The sequence below is a fragment of the Plecotus auritus genome, assembly GCF_963455305.1.
Source record: "Plecotus auritus genome assembly, chromosome: 13".
Taxonomy (NCBI): Eukaryota; Metazoa; Chordata; class Mammalia; order Chiroptera; family Vespertilionidae; genus Plecotus; species Plecotus auritus.
Window position 1 is genome coordinate 20,274,729 of NC_137779.1, and position 26,696 is coordinate 20,301,424.

General features: G+C 54.9%; 1 protein-coding gene across 1 annotated transcript; it reads right to left on the reverse strand.

The window, feature by feature from the left end:
* Positions 1 to 1,645: 1,645 nt before the first annotated feature.
* ADAMTS8 (ADAM metallopeptidase with thrombospondin type 1 motif 8) lies at positions 1,646 to 23,710 on the reverse strand (the record flags this gene model as incomplete). Its single annotated transcript, XM_080650038.1, has 9 exons — positions 1,646 to 2,804; positions 4,939 to 5,114; positions 5,250 to 5,422; positions 8,460 to 8,643; positions 10,917 to 11,218; positions 12,119 to 12,286; positions 13,210 to 13,345; positions 14,408 to 14,647; positions 22,976 to 23,710. 9 exons carry the CDS (start codon positions 23,708 to 23,710, stop codon positions 2,234 to 2,236), a joined length of 2,685 nt encoding a protein of 894 aa, XP_080506164.1. The 3' UTR covers positions 1,646 to 2,233.
* Positions 23,711 to 26,696: the final 2,986 nt, after the last annotated feature.

Consider the following 26,696-nt stretch of genomic DNA (forward strand, 5'->3'; position numbering starts at 1 on the left):
CAGAAACAGACATGAGCCTCGGCGAAACTGATGCAGGGCAACTCTGGTGTTATTAGTCATCGTCCGCATGCCTGCGTGAGTGCTTGTTTATGTTTAGGTAAGTCCGCCTCCCACTCACCCAACAGTCGGCAGATAAGAAGGGCCGACGGGAAAACTGGTCAACAGCCACTGTGCACCACACTAATGTGACCAGCTAAGGCAGGGGGGTGGGGAACGTCCGGCCCGAGGGACATATAAGGTCCGCGAAGTCCTTTGGTCTGGCCCTGCCAAGGCATTAGGGGTGAGTTAATTAAATGTTTGACCAAATACAGCAGGCTAATTTTTATGTTGATAATTTTGTATGGCCTGCAAATGATGCTATAAATATCCAAATGGCCCTTGGCAGAAAAAAGGTTCCCCACCCCTGAGCTGAGGGCACGGTAGGGGCTGAAATCCAATTTGCCTCGTGCCCAAGGGCCTGAGTTCTCAGCCGGCCCTTTTTCTCATGCACACAGGGCTCCACAGAGCATCTTCTTTGTCCATGCCACCATATATTTGAAGGGGTCTTAAGAGAAAACCAAAGGGAAGGGAAAATGGGTAAAAGGTGACAAGGGAGGGAAGATGAAAATGTATATATTTTCTTCCTTTTCGCTAGAATATTGTTTCTTGATGTTGTCTGTTTCTCCTCACTCATTTATGGCCAATGACTACATATCATCTACAACAGACCACATGGAGGACTGAGCCAGACGCTTCCCGTGAGCCAGGAAGAGATGAGGAGCTAGGGATGGAAGAGGGGGGTTTTAGAGGTAGGTTTCTGGTGGCTGGGGAGACATGCCCTTTGTGTAAAAGGGCCGGTGGGGACAGCTGCAATTGCTTGGGCCCAGAGATGGGGATGGGGATGGATCTGGTGTGGAGAGAAAGAGCCAGGGCTCCGAATCCCTCAGACCCTAAGGGTCTTGTACCTCCAGCTGGTCAGTAGGTAAAAGTGAGGATGGGGACACATGCCGAGGGGAAGGGGATAATAGTCTTTCTCAAGAAAAAGGAGCCCAGAGGCATCGCGTCACCACCACTCCTGTGCATTGGGAGTTTCCACCAGGGCAGTGATTCTCGAAGTGCCGCCCCCAAACCAGCAGCCTCCACATCCCCCGGGGAACTTGTTGGCAATGCAGACTCTCATTTCGGGGGCATGAGGATCATCCTGCTGAGTCAGAAACGATGGGCCCAGCAATCTGTGTTTTAAGAAGCTCTCCAGACAATCCTAATGCCCACGAATGTCTGAGGACCACTGGTCTGAATTATGCAAATGAACAGCTGCTCCAGCAGGTGTTTGAGAGCCCCGGAGGAAGCCGGAAACGACTAGGCGAGTGCCGCCTTCCCAGTGTGCTCAAGGTGCTGACCGAGTGTTAGCCTTTGTCCTAGAGCCGCGGTTTGCCGCTCTGTTGACAAATGAGTTTGCCGACCACTGGGATAGGGGCTTAATCACAAGGAACAACAACACCCTGTAATTATTGGAATCGAGAGTCTAGGTCAGTGGTCGGCAAACTCATGAGTCAACAGAGCGGCAAACCGCGGCTCACGAGCCGCAGTTTGCCGACCACTGTCCTAGGGCTCTGGGTCCCTGCCCTTTTGAGAGAAACACGGAACCAGACCAGACCACGATGTTGGCACAAGATCACACTTTAGTTCAGAGACACATTTGCATAAATACTTGAACGGGATCCACCCCTGCAGGTGGAGGCCTGAGAACACGTGGCTCTCCACAGCCCTGCAGCCCCGCAGGTGATGGGTTTTAACTCTGAAGAGTCATGATCACGTTGGAAGCCAGCTTAGGAGCTTGCTTTGACATTTGCCATTGACCCTCTGCCCCACACCTCTCTTGGATAATTTTTCCCCTTTGAGGTAGATTATTTATAGGGGAAACCCAATAGAAAACAATTTTTTTTTTTTCCCATTTAACTTTGCTAGTCCTTTGCAAACAGGCTCAGTGAGTCTCCTGTTTGGGTCTGGTGCACTTTTCACCTTTAACCTATGCCCTCTATTTGAATCCAAGCAAGGTCCCATCCACAAGAAAGTAGACATTATGATCTGTTGGCCCATTCTCTCTTCCCCTCCCCGTGCCGGCGGGGCTGGTGCAATGTGAGACCTGGGTCGGCTATGCCACCTCTACACGTAGGGTCACCACAGTGGGGACATTTGTTTGCACCCCAGCAGCCCGAGTCCAGGAGCACAAGACTGGCCCCGCCCCACTAGGTCACAGAGGGCATGGCTGGCTCTCACAGGGCTTGGCATCCTCGGGCTTCAGAGCCTTGTTGCAGGTGGCGGAGGCCTGGCCGCTGGGGTCCCGGCACTCCACGGTCCGCCGCTGCCAGCCAGCCCCGCAGCTGCTCGAGCACTGGGACCAGTCCCCCAGCACCCACTGCGCATTGAGCAGGGGCTGGATGATGTTGGTGGTCGCTCTCTCTTTGCTGCTCTGGATGCTGAAGTTCACGTCATTGGGAACAAAGAAGGTATATTTGACTTTGGGGGGAAAGACCTCACCGGGGACTGTCAGGACCTGCACGGTCAAAGGCTCAGGCAGGGGCCGGAAGCTCTGTAGCCGCTCCAGGGTGGCGATGGAGCCACTGTACTTCAGGATGGTCCCCTTCACCAAGATGTCCTGCTCTATGGCGGAGATGGCCAGGTTCCCGTTGAGTAGGTACTGCCCGTCCGCGGTCTTCAATGCCAGGTAGTTGCCATCGTTCTGGACCCCCGGGTGGCTCCGTTGTTTCACATCGATGTTCGTGGCACCAGCTGGGATGGTGACGATGTCATTGTAGCCATAACTAGGACAGGAACAGAAAGACACCCTTAGGACCCGTGCCTTCCCAGCCCAGAGCCTAAGGAAGTGAACCTGCTGGTGACTAGGGCCGGCGGACAAAACCAGTAGCAAATAATGATGCAGTCGCCTCGAAGCTCTACATCAACTAGCTGCCGGGGCCGCCAACTGCATTTCCCATGTTGGGGCTGATCGGGTGACATGTGTGGGTCTTGACAATAGCACGGGAGGAAGGTCGCTCAGAGGGGTTTGCCAAGCCTGGCAGCTCTTGGCTCAAATGAGATCTCACACACATTTCATTTTTGCACTGGGATAAAACTTTGCTTGGCCACTTTCATAGACAGAGCTCAAACCCATGTGGAAAAATGTGTTCCACACATTCCCCCAGAATCTGACGCCTCACCCACCTCTGAGAGTCCACAGTTCTCTGTACTGGGTTCACATGGCTCTAGGGCAGGAAGCCAGACAGAAGAGCCGCCTTCTGCTGTACCCAGATACCTCGAGCCGTGCTTCTGGGTGGATAGGATGCTGCCTTGGGAAACTATTTCGAGGCTATTGTAGGGCTTTATGTGTATGGAGGAATGTTAGTTCTTATTCTTATCTTCTGGGGTGGAAGCATTTGGGTGACACAGGGTGGGAAGAAAGTGAAAGGGACTGAGGAATACAGCTAGTCGGTTCTTCACTATTTTTGCCTTCTGCCCAGTTGGGGCCATCTGCTTAGTCCAGGGCGCATGAGAGTATCCCTAAGGCCCGATCGGCATGGCTCAGTTGAGCATCAACCTATGAACCGGGAGGTCATGGTTCGATTCCCAGTCAGGGCATATGACTGGGTTGCGGGCTCGATCCCCAGTGGGGGGCATGTGGGAGGCAGCCAATTGATGATTCTCTCTCATCATTGATGTTTCTGTCTCTCTCTCCTTTTCCCTTCCTCTCTGAAACCAATAATATATATATAAAGTATCCATGGGCCCATTTTTTTAAAAAAATATATTGATTTTTACAGAGAGGAAGGGAAAGGATAAAGAGTTAGAAACATCGATGAGAGAGAAACATCGATCAGCTGCCTCCTGCACACCTCCCACTGGGGATGTGCCTGCAACCAAGGTACATGCCCTTGACAGGAATTGAACCTGGGACCCCCCAGTCCAAAGGCCGACGCTCTATCCACTGAGCCAAACCAGTCAGGGCTCCATGGGCCCATTTGTCTAATGCCTAAGAGAGAACCAGCTGGGGGACCCAGAATCTGAACATCCCATATTCCAGACTTCTTTTTTCTATATCCTCTGATTTTAAATTTGGAAAGACCTCCAGGTTGTCTGCTGTGGGCTGATCCTGTTCTTTTGAGCCTGATGAGATGTGAGACAGAGACAGGGGCCCAGAGTGGCTGCATAGCACCTGCCCTTGCCTTACTCTCCAGAAGTGCCTGCAGAGGCAGGAAGAAGATTATCCAGGAACTAAGAAACCTGGGTTCTCTTCCTGGCTGCTATGAACCATCAGTGTGACGTTAGAAGAGTCTGGTAATCTTATGGAACCTCAGTTTCTTCACCTGTAAATGGGGAATAATAGTGTTGGCCTTGCCCATTCTGGGACTTATTTTAGGAATCAAACAAGACCACAGAGGTGAAAGAACTTAAACAAATACTAGGAGCTTTCAACTGCGAGAAAGCATCTGGAGTGCTCAGACTTATGTAGACACTGAGGCCTCTGAGGCCACGGAGGCCCCCTCCCTGTACCCCCTTTTCTAAAGATTCAGCTGCCAAAAGACGGGCTCGCCAGGAGTGGGGTGAGATGCCCTTCCTCAAACAGGCCCGGAAGAGCTGCTTTCTGGCAAAGGTCCTGGTTACTCAGTATAGCTCTATTGTTGATTGACTCAGAGGTGATCCATCCCTATCCCTGTGGCCTCTGGCTGCCTCGTGCACGGTCCTCTCTGTGGGCCAGACCCTGTACTGAGTGCTCCCCATGTCCCATCGCACGGCTCTTTACAATGACTCTGAGATACGGAGGACTGCTGACATTTTACCAAGAAACTGAAACTCAGCACTCCATGGGTATTAAGTAGCAGCACAATCGAAACTTACGGGGACGTGATTCCAAAGCCCGGTCTGCTCCTGACCTTGGTACTGAACTATGAGGAGGCTCACCTGGATGGGTTGAGGGAGCCGGAGACCTTCCTGCACGAGTTGTCGTTGCCCCCACACACCCCACATTTGTCCAGCTTCGTAGACGAGTTCACCACGTGGTCACAGCCAGCCTTGACACACTGGCCACGGACACAGATGGCCAGAGTCTCTGGCCCACACAGGGTGCCGTCGATCACCTGCAGCAGGAGAAGGGGAAGGAAGAGAGGGTATGGTGGGCACAGAGGCAGCCCCTGGCAGGGGGTCGAGAGAGGTGGTGGTGGTAGGTGACCTTCATCCTCATCTGTGGATCTGAGTTCCAGGAGGAGTCTCACCTTGGCCTCAAACACCTTGAACTCACTCCTCCCCCGGGCTCGGCAGAACAACTTGCAGCGGTCCCGGGGGGACACCCCCGAGTACTTGGGGACCCACTGTAGGAGGTTCCCATCCATGTCGGTGTAATTGTAGGCGTTATACTTCTCACACTGCTGCTCCCGGAAGCTTTTCTCTGAAAAGAGTAAGAAAAGGCACGGAGTGAACACGCAGCGCGGAAGCAGGGAGGACCCAGCTGGAGAAATGCCTGGATTTGGGGGCCTTTTTTCCACCTGGTTTTGACCCAACCCCAGGACACAGATCCAGCGTCACCTGAGCCCAGTATTTCTAGGTCCACCTGACCCAGGTCCACGTGTGACCCTTAGGAGCACCTGGCCTCTGCTGGCCTTTCTGGGATGAATGTCCTTTCCTTTGGAGGAAGATATTGTGTTTTACAGATACATAAACGTAGGTAAAAACGGGACAACTCAGTGAGTGTGGGAGGCACAGAATGACATGCGGAATTATATTTTGGGGCCTCTGCTGTCATGCTCTATCTTGACTCCCTTGGTGACACTGGACACGTGGCCGGGGAATTCCGGATCTACAGCTCCAGATCCAGTCTTGCCCTATGCCAGTGGTCGGCAAACTCATTAGTCAACAGAGCCAAATATCAACAATACAATGACTGAAATTTCTTTTGAGAGCCAAATTTTTTTAAACTTAAAGTATATAGTTAGGTACATTGTTATTAACTTAATTAGGGTACTCCTAAGCTGGCCTAAGAGCCACGCTCAAGGGGCCAAAGAGCCGCATGTGGCTCGAGAGCCGCAGTTTGCCGACCATGGCCCTATGCCCCACCTGCGGTGATTCTGGGTGTCTGTGGGGGACTCCATGTGTAGGTGCTGTGATTACCAGCTCAGCACAGTCCAGCTGCATGCGGTTCCCTCATTAACTGGATTGATTTTCATTGGGTGACACCTCCATGCTCCAGGCTGAGACTCTATCAGGGGTGGGCAAACTTTTTGACTCGAGGGCCACAGTGGGTTCTTAAATTGGACCGAAGGGCCGGAACAAAAGCATGGATGGAGTGTTTGTGTGAACTAATATAAATTCAAAGTAAAGGAGCGGAGGGGAGAGCAAGAGAACCCTCCGCTCTTTCGGCTCCGCGGGCCGGATAGAACAGCCGAACTGGCCGGATCCGGCCCGAGGGCCGTAGTTTGCCCACGGCTGCTCTACATCCTCCACGTCTGAGCTCTCCCTAAATCAGCCGTGGGCAAACTACGGCCCGCGGGCCGGATCCGGCTATTCTATCCGGTTCTCTTGCTCTCCCCTCCGCTCCTTTACTTTGAATTTATATTAGTTCACACAAACACTCCATCCATGCTTTTGTTCCGGCCCTCCAGTCCAGTTTAAGAACCCATTGTGGCCCTCGAGTCAAAAAGTTTGCCCACCCCTGCCCTAAATCCTTCTATCATCAGAAAAATCTGGTTTTTAATGTCTCTGTCCACTCTCAGCACCTCAGTCTCCCTCTCACAGGTCCAGGCCTCATGGCTTCCCCGGGGCCCTAGTGCCCAGCCTCCTATGCCAGCTGCCTCCTGTCCCATCCTGCTGCCTGCCGCTTCCAGAACAATCATTGGAGTACGACTTTATTTCACAATCCTGGCATTGAACCTGCTCTCGTTACTGAGGTCCTCCGGCTCAGCTGGGCATCTGTGTGGCCCATGGAGATTTTTCACACATAGCTGGCTGGACCCCACTCCTCATATTCTGATGGGTACATGGAGGGGCCTGGGCCTCTGGTTTGAAAATGCTTCCCAGGTGACTGGCCAGGACACCTGGCACTGAGAACTTCCAGATGCCATTTTTAGCTTTCATGAACCTTGTCGTCTGCTCTTGAAAGGCTGGCCCATTCCACCTGGTGAGTCACAGCCCCTTGGAGACCACCCCCTCTCCTGGCCCACCCTCCCAGGCCTCCTCACCATCTCAGTCCCCAGGCTCTGCTCAGCCCTCACGCCCCCGGGAGGCTTCTGACCAGTCCTGGCTCTTCCTTGCTCAGAATTCCTCAGGAGCCAGGAGTCTGTGCTTCACAGATTAAGTTTAACTGGCCTTGTAAAAGGGCCTGGATCTCTAGCTAGACTGCACATTCCTTGCGGACGGAGACCATGCTCTGTGCATTTTTTTATGTCATTTATAACATCGATGACAGTCTAGCCACACAAGAGGCACTAAAACACTTGTGGACTGAGATGGCTCCTCCTAGTGCATCTGAGATCATGACTGCTGTCCGTGTCCACCTGGCAAACCCTCACCGTGCCAGGGAATGCTTCACCCGTGTGCCAGGAAGGCTCTCCCAATTCCAGGCAGTTTCCAGAGCCCCTGCCATGCTGTTTCTCCCGTCTTGCAAACCTGCTACAGATCCCCCATTAGACACCAAGCCAGTGTGTCTCTGCACTTGGATGGACCTCTCGCAAACTCTGCTTGCCTTCTGCTGCCTGCCAGTGCTTCCCGGAGCTGCGCAGGGGGGAGCTGGGACGGACAGCAGGGACAAAATTCCCAACGACGGCCTCTCCCCAGTTGGGCTGCTGCCCGTGCCTGCCTCTGAGGCAGTGCCTGTGCTTTCTAATGGATACTCGGGGTAGGAACACGCCAGGGGAGGTACATGCCAAGGAGCGTTGCCTCCTGGGAAGGTTCCGAGGCAGTTGCCATGGCCCCAAGGGAACATGGGCAACTCTCCCCTGAAGGAACGTGCACTGGAATCAGATGCAGAAATCCTCCCTCCGCCCGCCCGGGCTGGATGTGGACTGGGAAGACATTGGAGGTTTGGCTCTGACCCTGGCTTTGGGAAGTGCTTCCAGTCTGCACACAGACGAGGGTGCAGATGCCTCCAGGAGGCATGTTACCCCAGATGCTAGCCTCCTCTGCAAGCCTCCCTCTCCCCAACCCCCGCCCCCACCCCCTCCCGGCCCCAAACGAGTTTGGTTGGGAGTGACATCCTGTATCTCCACATCTTGGAGGGCCAGGGCTACTCCTCTCCCTGGCTTTGCCACCCACGCTCCCCCCCCACACCACCCACCCCTGTATGAGGAGAGCTGTCCTGGGGCGCTAGGGGCTGCCCTAAAACTGGGTGCCTCACTGGGTCACAGGAAGGCGCTGCATTGGGATCCGGAGACACTGCCTGCTCCGTCCTCCTCTGGGGATCTTAGGTGGGTGTGGCCATCAGTGACGCTTACCACTAGGGGGACATTCCTCCGTGTGACAGGACTGGTACTTGGTTCTCCGCCCCAGGCAGTATCTCCCTCCATTCTGAGGCTCGGGGTCCTTGCACTCGCGGTGTGAGAACTGTACCCCTCCTCCGCAGGTCCGGGAGCATTCTCCCCAGGGCCCCCAGGCGGCCCAGCCTCCGTCCACCACGGCCTACAACACAGAGCCTCGGGGTCAGGAGCGGAGGTAGGAACGGGGCATGGGGTTCAGCAACCCGCCCTAACCATTCATTTCACGGCTGCATGGCCTGCTTGGCCGTCACCCGTGCTGGACTCACGCACGGCGACCGCTCAGCGTCTGAAACAGCGCCTTGCCCTCAGCGGGGCACTCAGTGTTGGTTGCCGAATGAAACGCTTTTATGGGAATAAGGTTGGCTCTGTCACAGCAGTTCTTTGCCGGGGGCGTTTGAAAGTGTTTAGAGACATTTTGGCTGTTACAGCTGGAGAGGGTCTATGCCACTGGCCTCGAGTGGGGAGAGGATGAGGGGCTGCTAAGCACCTAGCAATGCAGAGCCAACCATGAACAAGACACCCCTATGACCAGCCCCCCTGTGACTATGCCGAGGTTGAGGAGTCCTGGTCTAAAGCAATAACGGCTGGGAGGTGTGGCTGCTGGTCAGCCAGCCACTTCAGGGGCCAGATGGTCCCTGGGAAATAAACAGAGCTGCTTCGACTTTACAGCTGGACTGTAAGGACGAAGCTTTGTCATTGGTGCACTCAAGGGTTTTCAAACTGAAAATAATTTTTAAAATGAAAAAACACACACACACATTTGCTTATATAAAAAAGGAAAAATACAGAAAAGTGTAAAAAAGAAAGTAACACATGAAAACAGGGTAACTAGCTGGGCTGGCCTGGCTCAGTGGTTGAGCGGCGACCTATGACCCAGGAGGTCACTGTTCGATTCCCCTTCAGGGCACATGCCCAGGTTGTGGGCTCGACCCCCAGTGTGGGGCATGTAGGAGGCAGCTAATTAATGATTCTCATCATTGATATTTCTCTCTTTCTCCCTCTCCCTTCCTCTCTGAAATCAATAAAAATATATTTTAAAAAATGTGTAACTACCCAGATAAAAAAACATGGGCATGATTTTCATCAATATCTTTCCATATTTTTGCTTTGAATATATGTATAATCATAAAGGTGTGGTGTTTTTTATTTTACACAGATGTAGTATTAGATGAGAAATAGCATGCCATGAGCATCCATGTCAATCGCTTCCGGCACTGAGCGTGGCTCTGGCTTGGGGAAGGTTGCACGGACCCCCTCCCTACCCCTCTCCTCAGTGATGTATGAAGTTCACCCTACAGGAGAGGGAGACCCCTGGACCAGAAGCTCAGTGTCTGATGGGAGGATGAGAGGCGGCTGAGGGGGAAGCCGTGACTCCCTCCCCGGCTCAGGCTTAGAACCAGGCTCTGAGACACGGTCACCGAGAACAGCCCTGGGGAGAGTGAGTGCTCGGGCCACCCTGGTGTTCAGTGCTGGGCCAGGACCAGGCTGCCTAATTCCACGGATGCCGTTTCACAGGGACGGCTCAGTGACTCGCGGCAGGAGAAATGTGATCAGCCCACAGTTTGGAAGTATTCAGAGCAGGGCAGAGAAGCGAATCATTTAAAACTCTCAGTGGCATTGCCTTGGATTCTCCTGCAGATTCGCTGTGTCCTGGGCCAAGTTTTCTCTGCCTGTCAGAGGCCGTCTCGTTCCTCCTCCCCTCCCCCTCTCTGAGTATGGAATCCCCGCAATCACTCCTATTCTCCCGACCTCTCATTATAAATTCAGCTCAGACATGGGTAGGATATGAGCCCTTCCCCTTCACTTGATGGAATGTCCTCTTCCAAGTCACTCTTATCTGTTTATAAAGACTCCAGAGTGGCTCCCGTTTACCGAGTGCCCAAGCTCTGGTCTTGGGGCCGGAGTATCTCCTACTAATCACCAACCTCCAGAGCCTCCAGGTCAGCTCCGGAGCATCCCACAGGAGCTCCCCACATGCCCCGGCACCGGTGGCATCATCCATTCACTACAAGCATAGCTTCGAAGGCCCCTCTTGTGTTTGGATAAATCTGCTTTGTTTTGTTTATAAAAATATGACTGGCCCAGCGGGCGTGGCTCAGTGGTTGAGTGTTGACCTATGAGCCAGGAGGTCACGGTTCAATTCCTGGTCAGGGCACATGCCAGGAGGCAGCCGATCAATGCTTCTCTCTCATCATTGATGTTTCTGTCTCTCTCTCCCTCTCCCTTCCTCTCTGAAATCAATAACAATATTTTTAAAAATATGAGTGATTTTACTTAGAAGTCCTGGTTGCAGCCTATCCCGGAGTCCCTTAGTTCCTCGCTCTCAAGTGTGGCTTCTCCTTGCAAACAGCTCTTTCTACTCTGCCCCTCACCCCACCCCGCCCCACCTCTGTGTCCCTAAGAGCCATTCCTCACCTTGGGCCTCTCCACTTCCTCCGCAGGAAGACAGCTGCCATCCCAGCAGAGGTGCCCGGGCCCGCAGGGCGTCCCGTCCGCCCAGGGCAGGCTGCCGTTCTTCGTGTGGCAGAGGGGCTCAGCGCCATCCCTGTGGCACCAGAGCTGGGCGCAGACGTCCTGCGCAGAGGTGTTGGGGCAGTGGCGGAAGCCCAGCCCGAAGATCTGCCGGCACTGCTGGTCCAGCTCATAGAGCGCCCTTTGCCCCGGGAGGTCGGTTGGGAGGGGCAGGGCCGAGGTGGGGGCATCGAGGAGACAGTCTCCTGAGAAATGGAGGAAGCAGAGGCCAGAGTAAGAGGCCAGTTTCCTCTCTCACCCCCCGCATGGCTCCCATAGACCCCAAAATCCCGACGGACAAGTTTAAGGTCTAGACATCAGCCTTCCCTTGACCTCAATCTAAAAACTCAACACTCACCATCCAGACAGAACCTGTCCCATTTTGGACTATCAGTCACAACATTTATCTGCAAGATCGGATTTCCTTTGTTTTCCAGAGCATCTTACATGACTCAGTGTTTACCCCGCAAACTGTAATACTAATTTACGTCAATATACCTGGGGGTGTAAATGAACTCTTAAAAACCACGGCCTGCAAAATAAGGCCCAAGGGCTGATGTGTGGATAATCCATTATTTTTGTATTATATGTGTGCCTGCCTCCTTCAAGGGGTAGAATCAAAAAGAAATTGTGTTTCACTGTTTTGCTCCCCAAAGCAAGCTGTTTTAGCGGGCGCAGGCTCCCAGCCGGCCTGAGCCCCCACTCCTTGCTCTTTGCATTGCTAAGCTATCCTACAATGTCCCGCTCCAGCCCAACACTCTTCCCTTCTCTGTGCTGCAAACATTCTCCCGTTCCTTCCAGCTCTGTTCAGAGCCACCTCCTCCAGACCCACCTCCTCCGACCAACTCCACCTGCTTTGTGACTGAGTCTAGATGAGCCCGGAACTCAGGCTGCTGGACAATGGGCAAGGAAGAGCATGCTCTGTGGGGATGGGAGGCCCTGGCCCAGGTCGAGGGGCAAGGGCCAGATCTCTGAAGCCTCTTCTAACCCTAAATGACTATGATGCTTCCTGGTGCAGCTCAGCTGGAAACAGCGCAGGTGCCACAGTGACCTAAGGAGCCCGCCAGGCAGAGCGTCACTGCCAGCAGCTGGCCAGGGAGGCCTACCGTGCCCACCGTCCAGGAGCTCCGTGAGGTACATGGCGCTGCAGGGAGACCAGGGCAGCGTCTTGTTGAGGTGGACGAAGAGGGGTGCCATCATGTGGTGCTTGCCCATGGGCCCAAAGAGCCGAGCACAGGGCTTGGAGTCGTCGTGGGGCATGCCGAGGACGTGGCCTGGGGACAGAGAGAGACCCTCGGTCTACAGTCACAGCCTCCACTGCTCGGCAGCCCTCCCCACCCTGCTCCAGGGCTCCCATGCGTTGAGAGAGAGAGAGAGGGAAAGAAAAAGGAAGAGAGAGAGAGAGAGAGAGAGAGAGAGAGAGAGAGAGAGAGAGAGGAAGAAGAGAGGAAGAAGAGAGGAGGAGATGGAGGAGGAGGAGGAGAAGAAGGGAAAGAAGGGAGGGAGGGACTGAGGGAGCAGCATATCCTCTTCTTATTCCTTTTTAAAAATATTATATTTTTATTGATTTCAGAGAGGAAGGGAGAGGGAGAGAGAGAAACATCAATGATGAGAGAAAATCATTGATCAGCTGCCTCCTGCAGGCCCCCCACTGGGGATCAAGTCTGCAGCCCGGGCATGTGCCTTGACCAGGAATGGAACGGGTGACCTCCTGGTTCATAGGTCCATGCTCAACCACTGAGCCATGCTGGGCCCTCTTCTTATTCCGTAAAGACCTTTCCACTCTGGGCTTTTCCCTTCCCAGAAGCTTTCCCAGAGCACGGGCAGCCCTTTATTTTCTGCTGCAGCCTGTCTTAAACTCACATGCACCTCCGCTATTCGCTCGCCCTCTCTTCACAATCAATCTTCCCAGATTCTTACCGCTTAGCTTGGACACACATCGCAACTTTACCAGGGCCTGTTTCCCATCTGGGCACTTTCCTGGCGATCCCTGAGGATGGTGCAGGGCTTTAGTTTAACATTTAGGCCTCGTGCTCGGGGTGGGAATGCGGAAGGCACAGTGCGTATTGGCATGGGACCATTCTGTCGGAATCAGGAGGGGGACCTGGCTGGCAGGGAGGGCCTGCGATTGCTCAGAGCTGGGTGAGCCTGGGTCTGGAAGAGGCAGCGTGGAGCAGGCGGGCAGGGCAGCTCTTACCCAGCTCGTGGGCCAGCGTGTAGGCCGCCTGGAGCCCCTCGTCCTCGATCACAGAGCAGCTCTTGCTGGGGTCACAGATGGTGCCAATGTCCGCCACGCCCAGGGTGTCACACATCCCCTCCTTCCCACAGAAGTTCTAAGTGAGGCGGAGAGGGTGAGAGCGTGAGAACAGACTGAAGACATCTCCCGATTCCTGCTCCTCCTGAGTCGAAGGACATTTTTTAAAAATATATTTTATTGATTTTTTACAGAGAGGAAGGGGAAGGGATAGAGAGTTAGAAACATCGATGAGAGAGAAACATCGATCAGCTGCGTCCTGCACACCTACTGGGGATGTGCCCGCAACTAAGGTACATGCCCTTGACCGGAATTGAACCTGGGACCCTTCAGTCCGCAGGCCGATGCTCTATCCACTGTGCCAAACCGGTTAGGGCGCGAAGGACATTTTTAAAGCCCAAATCCCTCTTTCTTCCCAAAGGACTACTGGTTTAGGGAAGACCGTTTCTCCTACATTGGCCTGTGCTGGGCTGGCTGGGGCTTAGAGGACTTGTTGGGGGAGGCAGGCCAGCACAGCGGTTCAGAACACGGAGCCTGGGCTGGACTGTGGGCGCCGCTGCTTTGTGACACGCTGTGCCTCAGTTTCCTCGGTTGTAAAACGGGGAACTGTACAACGGAACTTGCCTCGTGGGGTTGTTGTGAGGACTGAGGAGTAGACAGGGCCTTGGACACATGACTACACTCTCTAGCCTTGAGGATGCCGGCCGCCTGGAGTTTCAATCTCACCAGGTAGATGGGCAGCCTCCTGATTTGGGGGAATCTCGAGGGTAACTCCTTGGCTACCTGGCCGTATGTTTAACCATCATCGCAGACGGACCTCTTCTCTAATTCCCGCTCCAGATCACTCACTGGACGGCGTGTCCTCTAGTTATGACCTCAGCAGACAGCTGGTCACAAATATTTGGAACACAGCCCGTATGACATTCCTCTCCTTCCCTTGCAAATACCTCACACTTGTCCTCATGACCTCCTCCGCCTCCTCATTCCACACACGAGGCTCCCAGCTGGGGCCAGCAGGGAGGCATTCCCTATGTTCGGGCAGGCCCAGGAGCCCTGGCCCTGGCCCTCCCTTTGACCCAGTCACCCCACCCCAACTCCACCTTCCCCCCTTCCCCGGGGTCTCCGGAGCCCGTCCACAGACCTGTCTGGTGAGCAGAATGGCCGTGTCGAAGTGTTCTGGGTTCCGGTCGCTGCGATAGTTGAACTGCTGCTGCCAGTTGCAGAAGTTGCGCAGGGTAAGCCCACCATTGTCAGACACCTTGGGGCCCTGCGCCTCATCTTCCACGATCAGCACCTTCACCACCACCAGGTGGACGGAGTTGCGAATGCTGGGGTGCTTGTAGATGCGGGCCGCCACCGACATGAGTGTCAGGATGTGGTTCTGTCGGGAAGGAGGGAATAGGAGGAGTGAAGGGTTCCATCTCCCAACCCGTCGCTTGCCCACGGCCATCACCTCTGGTTACCCACCCCGGGTGCCCCGCTCTGGGCTGAGTGCCCGAGAAATAGCATCTTGTTGAAAACGCACACCCTCGAGACCCTTCATTTCACATAAAAGCAAGTTGTGTCCCAAGATCACCAATCTACGGCGAGCACGGCCAGCATGTGAGCTCAGACTGCCTGGCTCCGAAGCGCGTGCATTTAGCATCTTGACCAGACACATGTGGCCATGTAAATCAAAGTCCATTAAAAGCCAGCGAAATTGAAATTACAGCTCCCCCGTCGCACTGGCCCCATTTCAAGTGTGTCGATAGCCATCTATGGCGTGTGGCCACTGTATTGGACTGAGCAGACAGAACGTTCCACCCTCACAGAAGTTCTATTGGACCAAGCTGGTTATTCGGCCTTGACCTTGACACCAGCCGTCTCCCTGCCATGCCCCTCTCCCCACTCTTCTCCATTCTCAGCCCAGAAGCAATGCTCTGAGCGCTCCAGGTGAGTAGAATTTCCCTCTGAGAGTCCAGTATTCTCCTGATGTCTGCGGGGGAAGCCCACTCTGCAGGATGAAATGTTAACCCTGAAAACTTGACTCCGGTTGTCACTGCAAACAATAGCTCCTCTGCTCCCGGTGCAGGACCCACACTTCACCAATGTCACGTCTTTACATGCTCTGTCACGTCTTTAGAGCTGCCCTGCCCGCCTGTGAAGGCGGTATCACAGTCCCTACTTCTAAGGCCACGCGGCTCTTCAAGCCAGGATGCGGCCCAGGCCTGTCTCCGGGGCCCACGCTCTTCTCATTAAGTGTCCCAGTGCTTGGCCTCCTGGCATTGGCCTGGACAACCCTGAAGGGTTTATTCCCTTCTGCCTGGGGCTTGAGCGAGCCCTGTGGGCCTAATGAGACCCAGATGCTGAGGATCACACCTGCTTCCAGTCCCACCCAGGCCAGCTGAGACAGCCCACGTCATCGCTGGGCCTCTGTCCTGTCCCGGGGCTGCCAGCTGCTCCCACGCCTTTGGAGGAGGCCAGCCTGGAGCTCACGCTCCTGCCTCTAAGAGTGCATTCTCTTGGGTTATTTTGCAAAAGAGGAGACAAAGGGACAGAGTGCCTTCAGCTGTGAGTGTGGCCAGCTGAGCAGCCAACTCGCTGGCTCGGCTCTCTGTTCTCTGGGGCACCGTCTCTATAAGCCTCTCTTTTTCTCTCCGGTGATCTGGGAGGTGGGAGTGGAAGGAGGGGAAGGGAGAGTGAAAGGCTAGAGAGGGACATTCCGCCGCCGTCTGGGGCCATGTGTGGGAGATCCAGGCGAATCGCATCATTTGTGAATGGGATCTGTCTGTTCACCTCGCAGGCAACCAGCCAGGCATTTTGTAAGCCCTACAAACAGAGGTTGGCAGGTTGTTGAGGGTGTCAAGTACTCCAGCTATGTTTAGGCTGATGTAAACATCTTATCAGCAAAGCTGAAACTTGGCGCTCGCTCTTGGAGTTGGATTCCTAAGGGGAAAAAGCAATCACATCATTATGCAACCAGGGGTGAGGGCTGAGGAATGGTAGCTTGCTGAGGCCACTTCCTGTGCAGCCCTTCACGGCTCCCAGGGGGCAGAAAGAGTGTCCTGGCCTCTTGCCCTAGGTAGGAAAAGCCAGAGTCTGATGGGCCAGGAACCAACTCTTGGGACTTCTTCCCAGGCAACCTGCCACTCTCCTCATAAGAGTTCTTCCCTTTGAGTCCCGATTTCATAATCTCACAACTGGGGAGATGATGTCTTACAAAGAAGGTGTGGAGATAAGAGATGCCAGCTGCTCAGCACGGACCCCAGAAAATTATACACAGAACCGAAGACTTGAGGTTTGAGAGGAGTCTGTAGTCCCAAGCTGGGCAGGTCAGACCGAGGCTCTCAGGCCAGCAGCTGAGTGGACACCATGCAACGGCCAAGTCCCCAGGGCAAACCAAGCACCAGAACAAAAGCATGGATGGAGTGTTTGTGTGAACTAATATAAATTCAAAGTAAAGGAGCGGAGGGGAGAGCAAGAGAACCCTCCGCTCTTTCGGCTCTGCGGGCTGGATAGAACAGCCGAATGGGCCGGATCCGGCCCGCAGGCCTTAGTTTGCCCACGGCTGGGTTAGAGCGTGCTCAGGGTGAGGATGGTCGAAGGTCCTCTGGCTGCCATCTCTGAAGATAATTTCCATTGCATCGTGGTCCTGTGTTTCTGTTAAAAATCCCCAAACCTGGTCCCACTTACCCACCTTTTCTGTCCCACTGAGCTTTTGGAGATGGAAGGATCGCCATCCCCAGCGTTAGCTCCTCTGAGAAACGGTGGCAGGAATGCCTGACACCTGCAGTGCATCAGACAGTTTCCCAGGGGAAGGACCCCTGGGCCTTGGTGGGGTGGTGGCCCTGGGTCGGTGAGCCTCCGATTCTCAGCCAACCCCCTAGGCAGGAGCTACGGTCCCTCAGGGAGTGGCTCAAGAGGCAGGAAGGAGAAAGGCAGATGGCTCGCTCCACCACCTGGTGTCTATTTATACCTCCCTGCACCCCAGTGCAGGCTGCCGGCTGAGGCGTGTGGGTAAGATTGTGCCCCTGTGGATGGGGTCCCAATACAGCAGACAACTTCCCACAAGCACAGCCGGACAGAGCCCATGGCCAGCAGGCCCGCGGTGTTAAAAACACACACACCCTGCTCTTAAATGACTGGGATCTGACGCCCTTCACTCTTGTTGGGAAGGCGGGGCATCTTTCTAGGAGTCTCCTTCTCCACGGGCTCCCACAGGACCTGGAAAAGAGAGAACTTCCCCAGCCAGTTTAGGGAAGTTTTTTTTGATTCTCTGAGCTACAAACAAGGAGATCCCACCCCAGAGCTCTGGTGCAGCCAAAGCCAGGAGGGTGGAGCTGAGGGGAGGCTGGGCCTGGGTCCAGTGTCTTTCCAGCAGCCTCTTCCGCCCCCAGTGCCACCTGCTCTGCTCTGCACGTTGGCGCTGTGCACTTTGGGTCCTCCCGCTTTTCCCGGCGGCAGGTCTGGGAGACGTGAGGAGAGGGAGGTGGACAAGGGAAACCCTCTGACTTCAACTGCTCTTCTCCCTTTTTCCTTCTGGGCATCTCTCTAGGGCCCGGGAGTGTGCTGAGGAGGAGGAGGTGGGAAGAAGAAAGGAAAGAAGCAATAGGAGAAGAGAGGGTCCTACACGGGTGTCCCTCATTTCTCCTCATTCTCAAGATGTGTAGGCAGTTAGACATGAGCAGAGCAAGGACGATGGTCCAGGTACAGAGGTCACCAGGGCCCTGGGCACCAGCAAAGGACAATGGTAGGGCGGGAACTCGTCCCCAGGGTGACCTTTCTTCGCAAGCACATCACTGGTCATGCGTATTGGACCCCCTGACCTTTCCTCCCTGGAGATAACATCTAAGCCTCAGTTGTATTTCAGCTCCAGGCCCAGAAAAGCAGCAAAACCAGATAAGCAAAAACCACGGCCAACGCAGGACCAGCTACATTGAATAATGACCCCTTGCCCTGGTGCCCACTAATCCATCAGTGGAGACCCCAACCTTGAAAGGACACACCTGGAAAGCTGCTGAGTATTCTACTGAGATCTTCCCCTGGGACCTCCCCTAAAATTTTCACCTTTAAAACCTTTAGGACAGAGGACCCAGCTGGCTCTCCCTCCTGGGAGCACGCCTGAGCCTTTCCCTTCCCCCTACCTTTCCCCATCCCCCCAGGGGCATCACCTTGACCTTCCTCACTTCTAAGCTCCAAGAGCCCTTCCTTTACCTCTGTAACTTGTTACCTAAGCCAGTTTTTTTTTTTCCCTACAAATTACTTCTTCTGTCTCTGATTTTCCAAATGAACATTCTCTTATAGTGTGAGTCTTGGCTCTGAATTCTTTCCTAGCCAGAACTCAAGTACCGAGGTTGCTGAACCCAGGTCTGGTCTGACCCCACTGATCTAATACCTGGTGCCGTTCTTGCCACCCCAACAAAACAGCAAGGGCGAGGCCACCTCTCCAAGGCATGCACTTATCAGAACCATAAGGGGTCAAGCATGAAACTCTGAGCCAAACAAGCTGAAAGGAGACCCTCTCTGCCACGAGACAGCAGAGGTGACACAGCGGTGGTGGGCTGTGATGGCAGGTGACCATACTGCCCTCCTACTCTGACAAATGCCATCACCGAAGGCAACCCTGGTATCAATTATGCTTTGTCGAACACCTACTATGTGCCAGGCACCATCACCAAAGGCAACTCTAGTATCAGTTATGCTTTCTTGAGCACCTACTATGTGCTGGGCACTAGTTTGGGTACTTTCCATATTTATTGTATCCTCAACACACTGCCAGGACATTGTATACTTGTTCTGGCAAAACATTAAGGTGCAGAGAAATTAAGGTAACTTGCTCAAGGACACTCAAGTTATTTTCGTTACCCTCCAAAGCCTACCCCCTTCAACGTGACACTGACTGCCTCCCTGTTTACTGCCGGGAGGAAAACGACAACACAGAGTAAACAAACGCAAAGCACAAAAGCAAACTACCTTGCCTTAACGTCATCTAGGCACACACCCCGCCGCTCACCCCCGGGGCATGCTGAGATGGCAAATCAGAAACCTTTGCATATTAAGGTATTTTCTTGGGGAAAGACTTCATATTGTTGATCATTCTGACTGCAGCAGACAAAAGAGATTAAAAAAAAAAGACTCATTCTTTGCCAGTGAGAGAACATACTAGTAATCTGCATGGACATGACACTTGTCTTTCACCCACGAAGACTTGGGTGGCTAGAGAGAGTGGGGCACGCTTCCCTTTCTGTTATTTTTCCAAAGCAGGTCACTTCTGACATCCTGGGACTATGCTGGGCAACGTGGGATACATAGTCCCTTTAGTGTTAGGGCTTGTGGGCGATATTTTCCCCAGAGGATATGGTTAAGGGGAGACGAAATGGCTATGACTTAGTCCTTTCCTGAAACCACTCGCAAGTAGCTTGACATCTTGAGAAACCTCTGGTCTGCTCTGGGGGACAATGGGTGCCACTCCTAGGACCCCCTCTGTTGAGAAGGGAATTTGGAAGCTCAGCTCACCCTTGAACCCTGACAGGTCGATTTCCCAGACTGAGCGGGGAGCTGCTGGGCCCACCCTCACTCCCGCTCCAGTTTCATCCAGAGTGACTAGCAGCAGCCGGATGCAGACGGAGTTAATGCTCTCTTCCGAGGTGGTCCCCCTTTTCAGAAAGCCCTCTTTGTTTGGGCTCCTTCCCTCTGAAACCAGATAAGAAGGTGGGAAGCAGGGGCCCCTCTGAGAAAGGATTAAGTGAACTGAAGAGCATGGAGCTCTGGGAAATTGTCGCTCAGCCGTGAGACCAGCCTGGGGCCCGCTGCTTCTTCCTCTGGCCTTTACAGCGGTTTCTTCTCGGTATCGGGCTTGGTGGGGCATCTTTGGACAGCTGGATTCAAGGACCCATTCCCACAGTATGGACAAGGGATAGGGGTCCACAGAACCATAGTCACAGGCCCTCCCGGGGCTACAGGCAGCCGGGTACAGAAAACAGCACTGCCCTCCGGTTCAGGAGACGGGACCTGCAGAGTCACATGTGCTGTGCGAGCTGCACCTTCTTCCTAGTCTAACCCCTCACAGGTGTTTCCGCTGAGCTGACGTGTGGAAACCCCTCCACAAACTGAACTCACTCAGACTGGCTTCCCCGCACACAGTGCTGACCTTTCTCGAAGACTCGTCATGAAGCAGCCGCACAGGTTACCTGTCCAGGTATCTCTCTTCAGAGATGAAGAAGCCCAAGCCCTTGAGGGGGTGAAGTCTCTCTGCATCTTCATCAGGTGCCTGGTTACTAAGACACCCCAAAGCGCCTCTGTCCGTGTGATGAAGGCGCCAGGATACTCCTGGGAGAGTTACTTATAAAGAACTGGATTCTATCTTGGGAAGAAGGGTCTGGGCAGGCAAGGTCTTGGGGAACCAGACTTGACATTCATTCTTGGCTGAGCTCATGGGCCCATTGAGGAAGCCCAGGGGATGGAGCTGAGAAGTTCAAGGTTATCCTGTGGCATCTCCATTGCTGGTGAGGGGCTTGTGGGCAATCATAAAACCAGCTGTCCCTCAGCCCTGCCCCACCCCAGCAGGCGTGCAGGTGGGCCGTGACACGAGACCGAGGGAGAGGACTTTGCTTTGAGGTGTAAGGCCTAGCAGTAGACACCTTAGGGAGAGGAACACAGCCTTCACAGGTGCCCGGTGCCCATTCTGATGTGCTCTCCTGACCTGGGGTAGCTGGGCGCAGAGGTACGCCTCTGTGCGTGTATGCGGAGGGGCAGGGATGGGGTAAGCCTACGCTAGGCCATCCAGCCAGGCATCCTATGAGGCGGCATCCCCAGTGGCTCTGCGAGGAGAAAGCCGACTTGTCTGGTGCAGCCCACCTGGGTCAAAATGCAGCCCAGCCTCCTGCTCAGTGGCCTGGGCATCCTGGAGCCCAGCACCAAGCCACGCCTGCTTCTCGGTGGCGGTGGTGTCTGTGGAGGTCAAGTGTGTCCTTGAGGCAAATGCTCAGTATCTTCAGTGTCTAGGTGAGCCCAGAGAGCGAGGCGAGAGGAAGGCATTAGGAAGGATGTTTTTGGCTCCAGAGACTGACAAGCAATTGCTTTTTCTGCGGCTTCTCTGAGGTCTTGTTCTTCAAACCTCCTGGTTCAGAGGCAGATGTTGGACACTGGTCCACGTGTGCGGAGGGGCCCAGCAGCTCAGTTCTGGGTTTGCAATGAACATACTTCAGCCTCTTTCTGCTGTTGCACCCTAATAGCCAGGCCTGCTGGTCCTCGCCCGAGATGGGAGGAGCCCCTCCTGCCACCCTGTCTAGGACTTGCAGGGTAGGCGGGGAAACAGGTATGAGGTCCTTGTAGACCCAGAGCTTGAGGGGCAGACCGCCTGGAGGGCTTGAAGCTGTCTTGCCATGCTCTGGGGGAAGGGAACCCCGTGACCAATAGACAGACGCGACCGATAGCATGCCGAGGGGCCCACCCAGGGTTTAACCCACCCCTGCAGTGGCCAGAGGAGCAGCCACATGGACCTCTCACCCCCTAGTCTTCCCATCCTTCCATCTAGAATGCATTTCCCAGCGACTGTGGGGTGGGAAAGATGGGGGGCGAAACAGAAGGGCCGACTTTGCCTTGTCTGGCCTCTTCCGCACAGGTGATGCCAAAATGCTCGGATAGGATCCCCCGCCAAGATTTCCATCACCGCAAGTGTTCATTGAGCTACCCCAGGGGCCACGGACCCCGGTTCAGGGCACTGTGACCTCCAGGCAGGTCATTTCTCTACCTGGCACATTACCGGTTCTGTGTTCCCCGGGGAAGAGAGGGTGCCGCCCCCACACTTCCCCTGGTCTGCGGGCAACACAGTCACCTCCTGCAGGGTCTGCACCACCTTTGAATCTAGTTAGAAACCATCTGGCCACAGGGGCTATGCCCTTGGATGTAGCTTTCCTGCCCCAGCTCGGTGGAGAGCTGGGTCTGGGCTTAGATCAGCTGCGGTGGACCAAGTATAGTTCTGGTTCCACTAAGAACAGTCCCTATCCCCACTCCCTCCTCCCCTCCCTTTTCCACTGAAGCTTCAGTTTCCTGGACTGAGCCCCCAGGCAGAAACTCTGGTCCCCTCCCTTCTGTGCGGATGCTGGCACTGCCAAGTTCTGCAGGGCCCAGCGCCAGGTTGGCAAGGTAGTCCACACCCCCCGCCCCTGATCAGAACCAGCTGGGCACCCCGAAGTGGGGCAGCCCCTTTCCAGGTTCAGTTCCCTCCAAACCATATCTTTTATTTATGGGAACCTCAGTTCTGTTCACAAGGGGATGAAATAGCCACATCTTTCCATGGCAGCCTCTCCCGTCTGGAGACAGCAGAGGGCTGAGAAATGGGGCGTAGGGTGGACGTTTTCCAAAACGCTCAGTTTTCATCTGTGTTGGAGAGGGGGGTGCTTAAAACCCATTTCAGTTCAGTTTGCGATTTAGGAAGGGAGGGATGGGGGAAGCGGGGTGGAGGGGGGGGAGAGCAGCTGAGAGGGAGAGACACTGGGACCTGCACCCTAATTTGGAAGGGACATGGGGGGGGGGGCGGCAGTAGGTAGCCCAGGTGTCAGAGGTTAAGCAAAGAGTTCCCGCGCTTTCTCAGAACGCAAAGAACCTTGTTTGGGGTCAGTCTTGGGAAGAGTGGAGAACGTGAAGGATTTTCTGAGGGACAGAGAAGGGGAGCATTTGGAGGCTCCGGAAGGGGACAGGGGACCTCTCCGGGCAGAGCGAGTCCTACCTGCAGGTCGGGTCCATAGAAGGCCGCCATGGACGCATCCGCCACCAGCAGCGTCTCCACGAAGCGAGCCTCGGACACAAACCGCTTGGTCCTGCTCGCGGTCCCCCGAGGTGCTGGCAGCTCGCGGGCGCCTTCTGACCCGTCTTCTTCGCTTTCTTCCTCCGGTGCCCCGTCCTTCTCTTCCTTCTCGCGCTCCTGCCTCGGACCGCCGCCCTTCCGCGCCCCCCACTCTGGTCCTCGGGGGAGGGGGTGGGCCGGGGTGCGGCGCGCGCCGCCGGGTCCCCAGCGCCGCAGGAGGTGCGGCCGCTGCAGGGCGTCCCCCGCGCCCCGCGGCTGGATGGTGAACTCCTCGCCGTCCAGCAGGAAGGAGCCGCTCAGCCCGCCGCACAGGCTGACGGCGGCCAGGGACCCCGGCGCCCCGTTCACGGTGCCGGAGAAGAAGCAGGCGCGCAGCTCGCGCTCGCCCCCGGCAGCCGCGCCGGAGCCCCCGAGGCTCTCGATCTTGAACTCGGGCGCCAGGAAGCTGGCGTCGGGCGCCAGGCGCAGGACGAAGCTCCGGCCGAAGGCGGACAGGTGGAGCGCCAGCTCTCCCGCGCCGCCCGCCCGCCGCGTGGGCACCACCAGCTCCGAGGCCGGGCCCCCGGCTCCGGGTTGGGCGGGGGCGCCGCGGGCTAGCGGCTGCAGCAGCAGGGACAGCAGCAGGAGCGGCGGCCACCGGGGAGCGGCGCGGGGCATGGGGGCTCCGGCGGCGGCGCGCGAGAGGGAAGAAGCCGGCCCGGCGCGGGCAGGTGCTGGCGGCGTGAGCGCGGCCGGGCCGCTCCCTCTAGGAAAAAGGAAATCAATCAGGTCGCGGAGCGACTCGGCCCGTGGGGCCCAGTGGCCGCACGGTCCCCTGGCGGCCCCTCCGGCCGCGCAGCCCGCTCCTCCGCGCCTGCTCGCCGATCAGCGCACGAGTAATTGGAGCCCTGAGCCGCGCGCCCGCCCTTCGCCCTGGCCTCGTCCCCACCCCGGGAAGCACCGAGTGGGCTGCCGAGCCCTTCGTATTTATACTTCCTCCCCGGCTTTGACATAAGAGGTTTATTTTTGATCTCTCACTATTCCCGTTTCCCCTCCCCTGGGATGGGAGAGAGAAACTTGAAAAGACGGAGCGCGAGAGGAGAGAGAGAGAGAGAGAGAGAGAGAGAGAGAGAGAGAGAGAGAGAGAGAGAGAGAAATTGGATGAAATGTAAAACCAATCAGGAGTCAGCGAGACTCGCTCCCCTCTCCACTCCCCACCCTCCCAAGTGTCAACTCCAACTTTTTTCCCCTTCCCTTTACGCACGGTCCCACGTTAACTCCTACGGCGCTGGGCCGGCCCTTCAGGCAGAGTCCTCAGGGAGGCCCCAGGCGCTGCCCCCTTTAAGGCCAAGTGTCCAGGACGCATCCTCCGAAGTGGCTTCTGCATGGACCCCAGCGACAGCATTCAGATCCCTGTAGAGCCACTCTGGGCATCCGATTGTGTAGAAGAGAGGTCTCCTCCGGAGAAGGTTCCAGAGCTTTCAATTGTGAAGCAACGGAGAGAGATGGGAAAGGTCATATTAAAATCATTATTCCCTGCCTGGCCAGCATGGTTCAGTGGTTGAGTGTGGACCTATAAACCAGAAGGTCACGGTTCCATTCCCGGTCAGGGCACATGTGGGCTGGATCCCCAGTAGGGGGCGTGCAAGAGACAGCCGATCAATAATTCTTTCTCATCATTGACGTTTCTCTCTCTCCCTTTCTCTTCCTCTCTGAAATCAATAAAAAAAAAAAAAAAAAAAAATATATATATATATATATATATATATATATATATATATATATATATATATATATATATCATGCTCCCCACTAAAAACCACATTTTCATCCCAAGCTGGGGATAGGGAAAAATACCACCTGGTGAATGGAACCAAATATGCTGTTACTGCCCCTTCCAGGGTTGGCAGACAGAACCCAGCCCAGTGGTGAATGATCAGAAGTGAGGTTGGCAGCCAAGTGGGGTCACCCAGGAGGAAGGCAGCCTCTCCAGAGGAGGGCAACAGGGCACCTGGAACTGCATGTCTGGTCCTGAAAACTCCTGGGGTGAGGGGTTGTGGGGTTGTGGGGTGTGTGTATGGGGGGTGCGGGGTGGGGGACTTCATGAAAGGTGGCTGTGGGTACCGGTAAGTATGGGAGTGTATTCATTCTGCCCCACACTGCTACCTCCCCCTGGGATGCGGGGTCTGAGACACAAATAAAGGAACGGGGAATGGTATGGTCTACACGCAGGCGTCCTCAAACTACGGCCCGCGGGCCACATGCTGCCCGCCGAGGACATTTATCCGGCCCGCCGGGTGCCGCTGCCTGTCCTGCTTAGCAGCCGACTCGTCCCGGGCCCGTAGTGCACATAGGAATTTGTTCATAGTTTTTTTTTAAACTATAGTCCAGCCTTCCAATGGTCTGAGGGACAGTGAAGTGGCCCCCTGTTTAAAAAGTTTGAGGACCCCTGGACAGTCCTCTCTCAAGACCGCAAAACACAGCACTTCATGGCACCCCAGTCTTTTTTAAATTTATTTTTAATTTTTGATTTCAGAGAGGAAAGGAGAGGGAGTGAGAGATAGAAACATCAACGATGAGAGAGAATCATTAATTGGCTGTCTCTTGCATGCCCCACACTGGGGATCGAACCTGCAACCTGGGCATGTGCCCAGACAAGGAATAGAACCGTGACCTCCTGGTTCATAGGTCGACACTCAATCACTGAGCCCGGTATGGCGCCCCAGTCTTCATGGCACGGGTCTGGAGATAGGACTCAGGGTCCTGTTCTATAAGAAGAGGCTCTGAATCACTCCCCTCTGCTGACCAGTTTTCTGCCTGTGTTGGGGGGCACTGACAGTTGAGGTCGTCTTAGCCCATCCAACTCCTTCCAGCAGCCATGGGGGTTCAGCACGCAGCACGCAACACGTGAGACTCTCCGGGCTTGAAGAGGTGGCTCTCAGAGCTGCAAAGTACCTTTGTGGCCGCAGACTCCGCAGCAGGGAAGGGTGGCTTTGCATTCCATGAAAGGAAGGCTGAACTTCCCAACCCAGCAGGCTGCAGCGTTGTCTTTCCTGGGTAATTTACAAGATAGGAATGATTGGTGTCTCAGATGTTCCCCCAAACACTTCTAGCGGTGGCGGCAGGGGCATGGAAAGAGTGGCCTCTGCAATATTTTCCCCAAAATTAGCAAAACACTCCCTCCCGGCACAAGGGTGTGACCTGGGAGAGGGACCTGGGCAGGCCATGGGGAATCCCATTCTGCTTTAGGCCTGTTGTAACATTTTTTGGGGGGGCCTTTTATTTATTTATTATTTATTTATTTAAAATTTATCTTTATGGTTGAAAATATTACAGATGTTCCCTTGTTTCTCCCATTGACCCCTTCCATCCCACACCCATAACCCCGCCTCGCCCCCTGCCCCCAGACCTTCACCACACTATTTATTGTCTGTGTTCATGGGCTATGTATATAAATTCTTTGGTTAATCTCTCCCCACCCACCCCCTGATTTTGATCTTTCATCTTTGCTTCCTAAAGCCCCTGATTTGCCATTTCCCAGAGTAAAACTCCTGGTTCTCAATAGCAATTGGTTCCCTATGGGTTCCCTACTTTCTTCTTTGCAAGCATCTGAGAGGGGCGGATGGAGGGCTGTGCCCAGTCCCCCTCCCTCCTCCCTAGTGTG